We start from the raw sequence: 12,502 nt of genomic DNA on the forward strand, positions 1-12,502 counted from the left end.
TGTCTTAGGTAGGCACTGGCTGTTCCTCTAAAACTCGTGTCTTCCTTTTCCGAAGCGGATTTTTCAGAATCGACTTTGCTTTGTTCTGAATCTCTCTTCAGCCTAGATTTCAGGGACATCCGGACAGACCTTCCCCCAAGAGTCCGGAATGGCCACGAGTTTAAGAACGTCCCCGAGCACCCTAGGGTGGCCCCTCGGAGGGATGATTCCACTCCCTTTCATGGACGCAGAGTCAATTCGTTGGGTCATTTCTCCGGGTAGATCCGGATTCATCCCGTCTACATCGCAGTGTACACTGGATCGCCAGGCTTCAGCGTACTGTACAGACAGCAGAGATAATGCAGTTGCCTTCCGGTTCCCAGAGGCAGACCTAGGAGAAAAAGGCTCAGCAGGCTTTTGGTGTTTTCCCCAATTACACGAAAGCTCTTCCTCTAAACTATGTAAAATAAATGACCTCAAATATAACCACTAATTGCCTCCGAGTCAATGTTTTCTCATCACTCAACTTTATTGCCTCCCCATCTCTAGCCACTGCTCTCTGGGGAGTTCTGCTCGCTCCCAAGGGACAGGCCTGGGAAAAGGACACTCACTCCCACGGTGTGCTCCTAGGGGAGCTCCAGAAGGAGAGGGAGTAGGACACCCCATCCCCCACCCCCCATCCCCAACCCCCCAGAGGAAAACGGACTGGAGAAGGAGAGGAGGCTAAGGGTCTAAACCTGGCTATCCCAATGACAAACCGAGTAAAGAACTATATACCTATCGCCCCCTGCAGGTCCCTATCCGTCATGACGATTAGAGCCTCCTCGGAGCCCCCAAGTGGGACCCAATCTGCTCCTCCGTTTGCTTTGCCTCCCATTTCGTTCTTATTTCACTTAATGGCCCCTACCAGTCTCCATCTCCGTCTATTCTAATTAAATGGAGAAGAACCGCCGAGCTGGGTCTCTTTCTTGATTCAGTGCAGGTCCGGGAAGAGGGAATGACTTTTTTTTTTTTTTTTTTTTTTTTTTTTAATAAAAACAGAAAAAGGAGAAAATGTTTTTTGTTTTGTTTTGTTTTTTCTTTTTTTTTAAAGTCTGAATTGTAGGAGAATGGGTAGAAGAAAACTAAAGTCCTTTCCTTCCGATCTTTCCCACTTTCTCCCCTTATTGAAAGCCAAACCTGATCTCGTTGCAGTACAAATCTCGTTTCTCCGCTTGGTTTCAGTGCCCCTGCTTGTGTGTGGCTGCGTTCGGGAGAAACAGATTTGTGCTCCCACTTATTCTCATATTGTAGCTCCCTATTCCCCCATTCCCCATAAATACAGACAAAGATGCCGAACCCCCCCATAAGAGCTCTCCAGCGGGGCTACAAACACCCCCCAAAACTTTAAACACCCGCGGCGGAGTGATTTCGGGGGACCCCGGCCCCCCACCCAACGAAAGCCAGGCAAACTCAGGTCGGAGGCCTTGATTTCTAGGGCGCGAGATAGTTGGCAAGCAAGTCTCGGGGGGATCTGGCCTCCACACCCCGCTGTTTAATAAATAGCAAGACCCAAATCCGGGGAGCGCGAGCGGCCGGGAGCAGCGGCCCCGGCAGCGGCGGCGGCGGCGGCGGCGGCAAGGCTGTAAGGTATGGCTGCTATGTACGGAAATATGAGCGAGTAATTTTATAAGTAACAAAGGATCAGGGCTGGAATGAGGCCCCTGTTATCCGATGTCATTTAGAAGCCTTGGATCAGCAGCTTCTTGAGCCTAAAAGTGAATTCAAGAAGGTCTTCCTTTCCCTTTTCCCAGGGGTATCAGCTAAATATAGAAATAACCTCTGTGTGTTTGCACAAATCATGTACCATTTGCTGTTGTGTAAAAAGCGATTAGCTAGACACAACTGTGAAACGACTTGTTACTTTTATAGCTGCAACCCGCAAACCAAATCGAGAGCCCTTTAGTTTTCCTTGGAAAAGGAGATTAGAAAGGGCTTCGTTTAGGGACCCGCGTGGAAACCTAAGGAGACAGAATCTCTCCTTGCTTAAGGTGACTCTTGCCCCCTTTCGTGTCTGATGATTATCTGCTCCTTATTTATCAAGGTCAAACCCTCTCCGCCAGGCAGCTTGTTTTATTTTCGTAGAGCTGGATCCCCAGCTCTAAATGTTTACTTAGGACGCAATAATATTTACTGTTTCCCGGGAAAACAAATGTAACGTGGAGGGCAGGACGTTGCTTTTAAAGCAGCCGAACGCTGTCGACTTCTGAAAGCCCAGAAATGAGCTGCCGAGGCGCTGGAGTAGAAGTCACTCGGGAAAGCTGGAATAATCCGGGGCGGCGATGGCCTTAACCCGGTGAATTTACCGCCTTTTGCAAACTGGACAAGACCCCGGATAGGGACATCACCTATGGTACCTTTCGAACTTTACCGTTTTCGAGGGAATCCCCAGCCCTCCCTTCCCCAAACATCCTCTCGACACCTCCAGCTAGACCCAAAATAATTGGGATGAGAAAATGCTACCTTTGGAAGCTGGGTGGAAAACTCGGAGAAAATGATTGTGGCCCGAGACGCCCTCAGCTTATTCCTTCTACCTTTATATTTCCGGCATTTTTTTTTTTTTTTTTTTGGTCAAAAACAATGAAATTGACATTTTGGGAAATTGTCAAGCTGATTTTGACAAGATGCCGCAGCCCTGACGTACAACTCTTTCCCCTCTGTTCCGCCACTCCACATACAAAGAACAAAAGATTTTTAAAAATAGGTCTCATTGCCTCTTGTCTTTAAAAGGTTATTAAAGCTCTGCTGTAATGAGCCGTGCTTTAAACAACCTTAAAGTAGAAGGAGGGGAGGAGGCAATTATAGAAAGCCTTCGGAAATCTGGTCATTTTGTGGATTCGCAGATGACCTTATTTAGAGTTGATAGGAAATCTGATGAGCTGGAGAATCATTTCAGTTCCACTGCAAAATTAATTACAACTCTTTTTAAATGCAGTAAGGTAATTGGAGAGTGATTTATTTACCAGCTATACTTATCACTCCGACACAGATGGGACAAGATAAGGTATCCAAAATAATTTTTAAAAATATCAGAGTCTAAAATGACGAAGAAATTTATATTCACTTGAAAGGGTCATTCGGAATGATTAAAAACTCTCGAGTTCTCGTTTGGAAAAACAAAGCTGATCTAAAAAACCAAAAAAAACAAAAAAACAAAAAACACGAGTGACCTATTGTTTTAAACCGAGATGGGTTAAAAAAAAAAAAATTGAATTAATCTAGCGAACTCTCAGCCATTTAGATTTTACGGGCCGAAATGAACCATCCAGACGGGACCCAAAAAAATCTCGATGTCTCTATTTATACTTCCCCAGATTTAAATTTCTCTTGCAAAGCAAATTAAAAATAACAACGTTAGAAAAGGTTGTTACTTGAAACAATCCGAATTTATGAGAAAACTAAAATATAAACGCTATTTTAAAATCCCGTCGTGTGGGTCAGGCAACTAAATAAAACACTGGGGTCAGCATTTTAAAAATTTATTTACAAAGTTATGTACGACACGATGGAATAACATTTAGAATAACATATATTCATTCATATATAAACAGACTTCTATAATAGAATGACACTTTTTTCGCCTTTTTGAAAATTTTTTTTATATTTAAAATTTCCCAACGATTTTATACACTTTTTTTTTTTCTCAGATAAAACTGCGGAGAGTGAACCTTCCAAAAAATGAAAGTTCAGAGCTCTAAATCTACCGGATTTGTTTTTCTTAAAAAAATAAAAACCCCAAAAGGAAAGTCAATAATTTTTATACAAATATGTACAAATGATTCCTCCCCGCGGTACTGGGTGCTGTCGCCTTCGGGCCTTTGGGTGGTTCTGAGTAGCTTTTTACCTGTACAGAATGCACTTCTGCCAGCTTCCTTCCTATTTGCTCGCCCCGAGTGTGTCTGTGGGTGCCGGGAGTGGGGGGGGGGGGAGCGAGGTCAGGCTCCCTCGGCTGCCCATGTAACAGGGGTTGCGCGGCTCAGGGTGGGGGCCTCGGGGTGCGCCGGTCCGGAGAAGGGGCCTCGGGGAAAGGGGGCTCCGCTCGGGGTGGGGGGCCCGCTGGGCGGGCGAGTGGGGTCGGAGAGCGCCTGGCAGGGGGAGGCGGGGCGGGGCAGGGGAGGCCCGAGCCGGAGCTCAAGTTCTCGGGCCCCGGGGGCCGGCCCGGGAGGGTCAGGGGCGGGGGGCGGCGGGGGCTACTATTGAGCCGGCCACTTGGCCTGTCCGGCGGCCGCCGCCGAGGCCGCGGGCTGCAGGAACTGTCCGGAGAGGGGCACGCTGAGGATGGGCGCGATGGCCGCCGTGGTCCGGCTCAGGGAGAGCGGCTGGTGCGTGGCCATGAGAGCCGCCGACTGGACCGAGACCGGCGGCCGCAGGAAAGTCTGCGCCGCCGCCGCCGCCGCCGCCGCGACGCCTCCGGCCGCCCCGGCGCCCGGGCCGCCCCCGGCCGCCGCGGCCCCCGCGCCCCCGCCCGGGCCGCCCCCCGGGCTGCCGCCGCCCGCCGAGCCCCCGGCCGCGGCCGACACGCCGATGATGTTCTCGATGCTGAAGGAGGGCCGGCTGCTGGGCTCGGCCTTGATGAGCGACGAGGTGGCGGCGGCGGCGGCGGCCGCGGCGCCCAGGCTGTTGAGCTGCAGCTGCAGGCCCGGGCTGAGCGGTGAGCCGCCGAACGCGGCCGTCTTGCGGCCCAGCTCCCCCGAGGGCAGCAGCGGCACGGCGGGCGGCAGCATGGGCCCCACGGGCGGGATGTAGGGGTACTGCAGCGCCGCGGCGGCCGCCGCCGCCGCCGCGGCCGCCGGGTGCGGGTAGGCGCTGGCCGGGGGCAGCCCGTAGGGGCGGCCGTAGGGCCCGGCGGCCGCGGCCAGGCTGTAGGCGCCGAAGCTCTGCATCATGAGCGCCGTCTGCTCGCGCAGGTGCTCCTGCTGGTGCCGCTTGAAGCGCTTCCTCCGCCGCAGGAAGCTGCCGTTGTCGAACATGTCCTCGGACTGCGGGTCCAGCGTCCAGTAGTTGCCCTTGCCCGGGTTGCCGGGCTCCCGGGGGATCTTGACGAAGCAGTCGTTGAGCGAGAGGTTGTGGCGGATGCTGTTCTGCCACGCGGGGAACTTCTCCCGGTAGTAGGGGAAGCGGTTGCTGATGAACTCGCAGATGCCGCTCAGGGTCAGCTTCTTCTGCGGGCTCTGCAGGATGGCCATGGTGATGAGCGCGATGTACGAGTAGGGCGGCTTCACCAGGCTGTTCTTGGGCTTGCTGGGGGCCAGGCCCGCGGCCGGGCCGCCGCCGCCGCCCCCGCCGCCGCCGCCGCTCTCGTCCCCACCTCCTCCGCCCCCGCCTCCTCCCCCTCCGCCTCTGCCGTCCGCCTCGGCCGGACTGCCGCCGCTCGGGTCCCCCCCCGCCGCCGGGGCCGCCTCCTTGGGGAGGCACAGGGGCTGGGGCTGCTGGGGCTGCTGCGCCGGGGCCGGCTGCTCGTCCGCCTCGTCCAGGCGCAGTTCGGGGGGCCCCGCGGGGCTCTCGCAGCCGCAGCCGTCGCTGTCCTTCTCCTCGAGCCCCTCGTCCCCCTCGCCCACCACATCGATATCCACGTCCTCGGCCGTCAGCACGGTCTGGCCGGACATGTCGCTGGCGCTGCCGCTGCCGGAGAGGGTCATACCTTCCCCGAGTTTAGCGGCGGCGGCGGCGGCGGCCGCGGCGGCGCTGGGGAGGGAGTGGTGGCGGCGGCGGCGGGGAGGAAAGCAGGGAGGGAGGCGGGGGCAGCGCGGGGCAAGTTAGGGGGCCGGCGGGGCTGGGCTGGCCACGGGCGGCGGAGGGGGGCTCTTCTCGGGCCCGAAAGGTGGGCGAATCGGGGGAGGGGGGCAAGGAGAGGCGAGGGCTGGGGGTGGGGAGGACGGAGGGGGAAGCGGAGGGAGGAAAGGGGAGACGGGAGGAGGGGGCTGCAGGTGGCTCCCCGGCTGCCTTGGGCTCAAACTCCCCGGCTTTCGGCGCTTCTCATGTGAGCAGCCGCAGGTGACTCGGTCCGCTTCTCGTCCTCGGCTCGGCTCTCTTTGGAAGGGGCTCCCTCGGTCTCCCTCGGCTCTCGGTGGCGTCCAGATTTTGCCCCTTTACTTCTCTCTCTTCCTGTCTTCCTCCCTCTCCTTCTCTCTCTCCCTCTCTCCCCCTGGATGTGGGGGGGGGGGAGGAGGAGGAGGAGGAGAGGTGCTGGCTGGCGACCGAGGGGTGTGGGATGGTGATCTCCAAGTGGCTGCAGAAGGCGAGAGAAGGGGGGGGAGAGCCGAAGGGGGAGGGGGGTGTCACAGGGACTCCAAAGCCCCCTTAGTTGAAAGTCCTGTTTTAAAGACTGGGCTGATAGATTACTTTCCACTTAAAGATATAGCAGGAGGCGGGGCCACGTGACTGCCCGTGACGTCAGGGGCCCCACTGCTAAGCCATGCAAAACTCAAGTTGTTTCATGGAATTGTCAACAAAGAGACAAGAGTAGCACAACTTATCATCACATGCAAGCATCATTTCAGCCCACAGCCTTCCTTCACGCTAGCTGGGGACTCTATCAATGGGAAGCCCATTAGTCTGCCTTTACCTAAAGATTACACATTCCAGGCGGTTCATTTCATTACAGTGGAAGCCGAAGGGCTGTGGGTGCGCGCGCGCGCGCGTGTTTTCCCCCTCTCCCCCTTCCTTCCCTCTTTCTTCCCCTTCCCCCCCTCCTCCATTTTCCCTTTCCCAACAGTTATAGAGCTGGGAGTCGCCGAGCAGTTAACCACGAGCCCAGTTTTTCCCCCTTCAGCTTTTTCTCCCCGCCCCAGAAAAGTTCATCGCTCTGCGTTTTCAAAAGGCGATCAAAGCCTGAGCGAGGAAGACGTTCCCAAGTCCGGCGGGCGGCACGGGCAGGATCCATCCCTTCTGCCCCGAATGCGCCCTCAGCGGATGCTGCAGCCCAGCTTAGGGGGAGAAAGAAGGGGGGGGTCGGGGAGAGGCAACTAAAATAGCAACTTTGGCCCTGCAGACATTTCTGTGTGTGTGTGCATGCATGTATACACGTGTGGGTGTTCTACACACACACACATGTACATGTGTCCACCCCTCCCCATGGTAGCATCAGCTGGGTTAGGAAGATCCGAAAATGACTATTGATTAATCTATTAGATTAGTCGCCGAGAGAAATAAAAAGACGTAAAATAACAAAGAGAAACTGTAAATAAGGAAGCCTTAAGCGGCTCCTCCGAGGTGTTAACGACTTAATCATTGGCAGAGTTAGCATACGAAAAAGTAGGAAATGAGGGGAGTGGGAATGTGAAGACTCTATTCAGCCGGCCCAAGGTAAGAGCGGTCCCTGGAAAGGATGCTGCAACTTGTCGACTAATTCCGTGCTCCTGGAGCCAAGGGCCTTGTTCAAACTAAGAATAACCCAGCTGGGAAGGCAAGGTCGGAAGCGGCTTCGCTCCGTTGTTTTCCTCCCTGGCTTTGGGTGGGGGGTCTGATCTATGTGGATTCTTACCTGCCTGCGTTGCCGTGTGTATTCTGGGCTTTTCGGGGGGGAGGGGGACTGCAAAATCCAAGCTATAAATAGAAACGATCGACAGAAGGAGGATGTCTGTTTGCTGCCCGCAGATGCAGGTCGTAAATGCAAATGACATTTCTTTTGGAATGGAAGCCTTATATAAAATCCTGACTCTCCGCATGGGCTGAATAGGTATGGAAAAAGAAGTCGGACCACTCCAGGACCACTTGGACCGCGTTTCCGTTGGCAGGGCTTTTTTTTTTTTTTTTTTTTTTTTTTTACCTTTTGCGGCACAGGAACATAGAGCTCAACGATTGCCAGTGGGAGCCAATGATTCTTCTCTTGCCCCCTTTTCTCCAAGCACTTAGGACGAGGATGCGGTGGGCTGTCACAAGCCCCGAGCCCGCTGCCTCCGCTCGAACCCCATCTCCGGCCGCGGACGCTGGAGGAGGAAGCACAAGTGGGGCTCCCGTCGTCCCCCACGCCCCCACCCAGCCCTGGCGGCTAGAGCTGGGCTTGGGCAGGGGAAAGGGCAAGAACTAAGAGACCGGGAGGAATCTGGGAGTGAAGAAGCTGAGCAAAAGGATTGATTTATTTCAGGGTCGGGTACTGGGCTGGGGCTGTTACCCCCATCCCCCCACGCTCCCTCCTCCCCCCCATCCAGGCTCCCGCCTCTCTCTCTCTCTCAGCCTTTTAGCCTAGAAACTCCGCCAAGGAAGTCTGCCCAAACTTGCTTCCATAGGGGTTGTCTATACACTCGTGCTCTTAAAGGGAGCCTGGGCCCCCGGGCGGCTGATTCCCCCCGAGACTCGCGGGGTTTTCTTGGCCGGAAGATGGGAGTCGGGCTCAGGGCGGGGTGGGGTGGCCGAGATGGGGCGGAGGAGGCCAGCGCTCCGCTCCCGGAGGCTGCCACTCATTTCTAGGATTTATCTCTGTCCCGAGTCAAGCTCCGGGGGGCAGCTGAGCCAAGGAAATGCGCCAGGGGCTGGATTTTCGCAGCTGCAGCAGCACTCAACTCTCCTTGCTCCAAACCGTTTCAAAACGCTATTTGTAAGGTGTGGAGTGTGTGCACGCTGGGCAGGGGGTGGGGTGGAGGGAACAAAACAACCTTTCAGCAATCAGAGAATGGGGGGCTTTGTGGAGAGCAGAGCTTTTAGGGCGGCCCCTGACCCGCAGCAGCCTGGAGGAACATTGTGGGGCGAAGCCTGGAGAGCTATTCCCCAATCCCTGTCCCCTCCCCGCTCACCCCCACAAACACATCCTCGAGACGATTGCCAAGCGCCAGAGAGCGGGGTGCGGCCCCGGCCCAGCCCCGGTTCCTGGCTGCCCGGCCCTCCCGCGCGGGGTGCAGGCCAGCGCCGGGGCGCTACGGGCAGGTGCGGGGCGTGGGGGTGCGCGCGCTTAGCGATCGCCGGCCGCCGGCTTCTCCAAGTCCCTTCCGAACGCTTCTAATCTCTATTTGGAGGGCGGTGGATTTGCGGGGCGCGGGGAGAACGGCGCCCGCTCCCCGGGAGCACGCATCTCCATCAGCTCCTCTCGCTCGCTCGCTCTCTCCTTTCCACTGGGGAAAGATGATCCTGTTCTCTTCTCCAGTGTCTCTCTGAAATCTCCCGGGGAAAAGGGGGGGGGGGCGAGGGGGAGGGAGAATGATCAACTCCTAGCCGGGGTTTTCATTTGTTGCGCTTTTTCCTTCGACACAATAAAAGTCAAATTAATTGATTCATACCATTAATTACGGTCTTTAGCGTGAAAAGCAACGCTTCCCCTCGATTAGAGATCTATTGTGCTAATCTCTTGTTCAATCAGTGTTACCATCTGATGCGCGGACCGGCCCCTGGCAGAAACTTTTCGACTCGATTAGCTAAATTATTAGACGTGCCGGACCCACTGCGCCGCAGCCCTGACGCCGGCTCCTCTGCCTGCCCGCCTGTTTAAAATCGATTTAGATCAAAGGGAGGTGGCTGCCAATCGGACACGCTCTGCTCCGCGGACCCGGCTTCGGCTGCAGCCTGCCGGAGTCCTCACTCGTCCCGGATCTCGGCTCCCGGGGCTCGCTTCACCTGCACAGAGGGGGAGAAATCAGCTCTCTGCCTCTGCCTCTGGCGCTCTCTCATTTGGGGTCGGGGGTGGGGGGGAAGGTTGGCACTGGATCACTTCCTTCCCCTTAGAAGTGCTCCTTGTTTTAGAAAATAGCAGCCAAGAGAAGGGGGAAACCTAGATGTAAAAACGGTTATTTGGGGGCTGCTAGCTTCCACATCGAATTTGAGTGTTCACTAGAATCTGTTTGAAGTCTCTTTGGAGTTGCCTACTAAACCCCCTCGTGTCTTCAGTGAACACAACATTCGATTCATTATTATTGTTATTATTATTATAGCTTGTAAAAAAAGAAAAGGAGGAGGGAGAGAAGAGGAAAGGGAAGGAGGAGGAGAAGAGAGAAAGGAAAAAAAGAAAGGAAGGGAAGAGAAGAGAGAAGAGAGTGAAAGAAAAAAGAATGTAAGAGAAGAAAAGGAGGAAAGAAGAGAGAGAGAGAGAGAGAGAGAGAGAGAGAGAGAGAGAGAGAGAGAGAGAGAGAGAGAGAGAGAGAGAGAGAGAGAGAGAGAAAGATTATTTTTTTTTTCTAATAGGCAAACTTGACAGGATGGTTTGGATAGAGGTGGCATCCGCCACTTATCTGCTGAAGTTTTAGTTTTGGTTTTTTAAGCATCTCTCCCCTAGATGAGGGGTAGCACTGGTGGGAGAAGTGGAAAGTGGGGGAAATGGACTAAAAAAGAATGAATTCCTTCCTTGCCCCCCGTGCAGTCATGGAATCCATTGAAATGGAAGCCAGGGGAACCCACCTGGGCCATAGAAAGGAAGAAAGAAAAGAGGGGAGCACTTTAGGAGAGTGGGGAGGTTTCAAGTACAGAGATTCAAACAACCGGAGAAGAAAGTAAACTGTAGTAAAGATCGATAGAAAGGGAATTGAGATGTCTTCTAGGCACAAGAGTGTCGTTGTTACTGTTTATGTGTGTGTGTAGGGGGGGGGAGAAAAGTAGATGGTACAACTTATGATGGGGAAAGAGAAATTAATTACAGTTCAATTTAATTCGAAATCAGCAACCGTGGGTTTTTTGGTGGAGGGCAGAGGTGCTGCAGGCGGGCTTCCCAGCGGCTGGAAAGCTGGGCAAAGAAGGGAGCGGAGCGGGAGCCAGTGTTCTCTTTGCCTCTCCTGTGAGCAGCTGCCTTTGCAAAGACTTCGAGAATTCGTGGCGCTGATCCGGGGGACAGTCCGCTTTATGAACGTGTGGGTGTGGGTCAATTTCTCATGAAAGGGGGGAAATCAGACGCAGAGCTGGAAAAATTACAGGTGGGTCTGGATGTTGCCTTTCCCTACCTCCATCTCCAATCATCCCCAAGATTTTATATATATATATATGTATATGTATATATATATGTATGTATATATATATGTATATGTATATATATGTATGTATATATATGTATATATATTTATATATGTATATAATATGTCTATGTATATATGTATTTATATATGTGTATGTATTTTTATATACACATAAATATATGTGCATGTATATAATAAACATTTATTAACCAAAATTCCTTTATAAAAACTCTGGGGCTGTTATGTCCTTTCTTCCTTTCTAATCTTTAAATACACACGTATATACAATATACAATTAAATATACAATGTGTGCTTGTGAATCGTAAACAACCATATATATATAGTTTTCTACCACTTTCTGGAGAATTGCTGCAGCTGACAAGAGTGGAAAGGACAAGATGGTAGGAGATCCCCAAATCCACCCACCTCATTTCCCCCCTCCCCACACATAGTGGGTGGGACCTTAAGGGCCCCCTCCCTCTCAGTTTCTCCCATCCTCCTCCCTCTCTCCTGCTTCCCTCTCACCTTGTAGGAATAGAGCTGGTTTTATGTTCTTGTTTGTGGATCTGCATCTAAAAAATATCATTTGTTTTCTAAATCTCCCCCCACCTTCCTGCAATTCGCTGCCTATAAAATCAGGAGGCCACCACAGGATGAAAACGAGAGGGAAGAAGAGGAGGAGGGGGAGAAAGAAGGAAGATGAAAGAAAGAAAGAGAAGAAGAAGAAAGAGAGAAAAAGAAAAGAAGAAGAAGAAAAAGAAGAAGAAGAAGAAGAAGAAGAAGAAGAAGAAGAAGAAGAAGAAGAAGAAGAAGAAGAAGAAGAAGAAGAAGAAGAAGAAGAAGAAGAAGAAGAAGAAGAAGAGAAGAAGAAGAAGAAGAAGAAGAAAGAGAGAAAAAAGAAGGAAAGAGAGGGGAACAGTTTTGGATTTATTTATATTGGAAATGTATAAAACATCCATTCTGTAAAAGGCAACACGTTTAATTAACGATGAGAGAGCAGTTAGGGGCAGAAAGCTAGTAAAATTGTGTGATAAATTTATGGCATTGTTAGCGTGCTTTTAATTATGGCTATTATGTTAATTATTTCACATTAGCATGGAGTTATCAGCAGCATGTCAGATTTAATCAAAACGAGCCTTTCTCTAGAAAATTGTTCTTTTCATCCTCAAAGAGAAAGGTCCTGAGCTGGATCCGGCCTCAGAAATGAAAGCCCGGGTGTTTTGGACCCAGTCTTGCATCGAATGGGCTTTCACAGCATCCCTCCAGGCTAGAGACGGAGCAGAGGGCTTGTTTTTTAGGAATTCACTATCTTCACCCCCCTCCGGAGCCGCCACTTTATCATCTTGGATCATTCTGTCAAACAATATGATGTTGCTCATTTTTATCTGTCCCATTTTACAAAACCCCCATTCACCCGGGAAAGGCAGAGTCGGTCGGCTCAGCAACAAAAGAATGAACAGACCAGACGTTCGGAGGGGCTGGGTTGACTGCGGGCTGCACGCGGCCGGCCTCCCAGGCCACCTAAGCTGGAGAGGAAGAAGGAAAGTAGAACCAAGGGAGAGGAAGGAAGGGAAGGAAGGAAGGGAAGGAAGGAAGGAAGGAAGGAAGGAAG

General features: G+C 52.7%; 1 protein-coding gene across 2 annotated transcripts; it reads right to left on the bottom strand.

Annotated features, from left to right (window-relative positions):
* Positions 1–3,481: 3,481 nt before the first annotated feature.
* On the bottom strand, positions 3,482–8,121 carry FOXD3 (forkhead box D3). 2 transcript variants are annotated; one of them, XM_074264608.1, is made up of 2 exons: positions 7,787–8,121; positions 3,482–6,247 (listed from the first exon to the last, which is right to left on the bottom strand). In XM_074264608.1, exon 2 carries the CDS (start codon positions 5,655–5,657, stop codon positions 4,212–4,214), a length of 1,446 nt encoding a protein of 481 aa, XP_074120709.1. In that variant the 5' UTR covers positions 5,658–6,247; positions 7,787–8,121; the 3' UTR covers positions 3,482–4,211. The 2 variants fall into 2 exon arrangements, with proteins under 2 accessions (XP_074120709.1, XP_074120710.1); XM_074264609.1 differs by lacking the exon at positions 7,787–8,121 and adding an exon at positions 7,502–7,558.
* Positions 8,122–12,502: the final 4,381 nt, after the last annotated feature.

Source organism: Sminthopsis crassicaudata, chromosome 4 (assembly GCF_048593235.1).
Source record: "Sminthopsis crassicaudata isolate SCR6 chromosome 4, ASM4859323v1, whole genome shotgun sequence".
NCBI classification, from domain to species: Eukaryota; Metazoa; Chordata; class Mammalia; order Dasyuromorphia; family Dasyuridae; genus Sminthopsis; species Sminthopsis crassicaudata.

What these genes read in the sequence shown, in the direction of transcription:
- FOXD3 (XM_074264608.1), bottom strand. Translation starts at nt 5,657, where the DNA reads ATGACCCTCTCCGGCAGCGGCAGCGCCAGCGACATGTCCGGCCAGACC.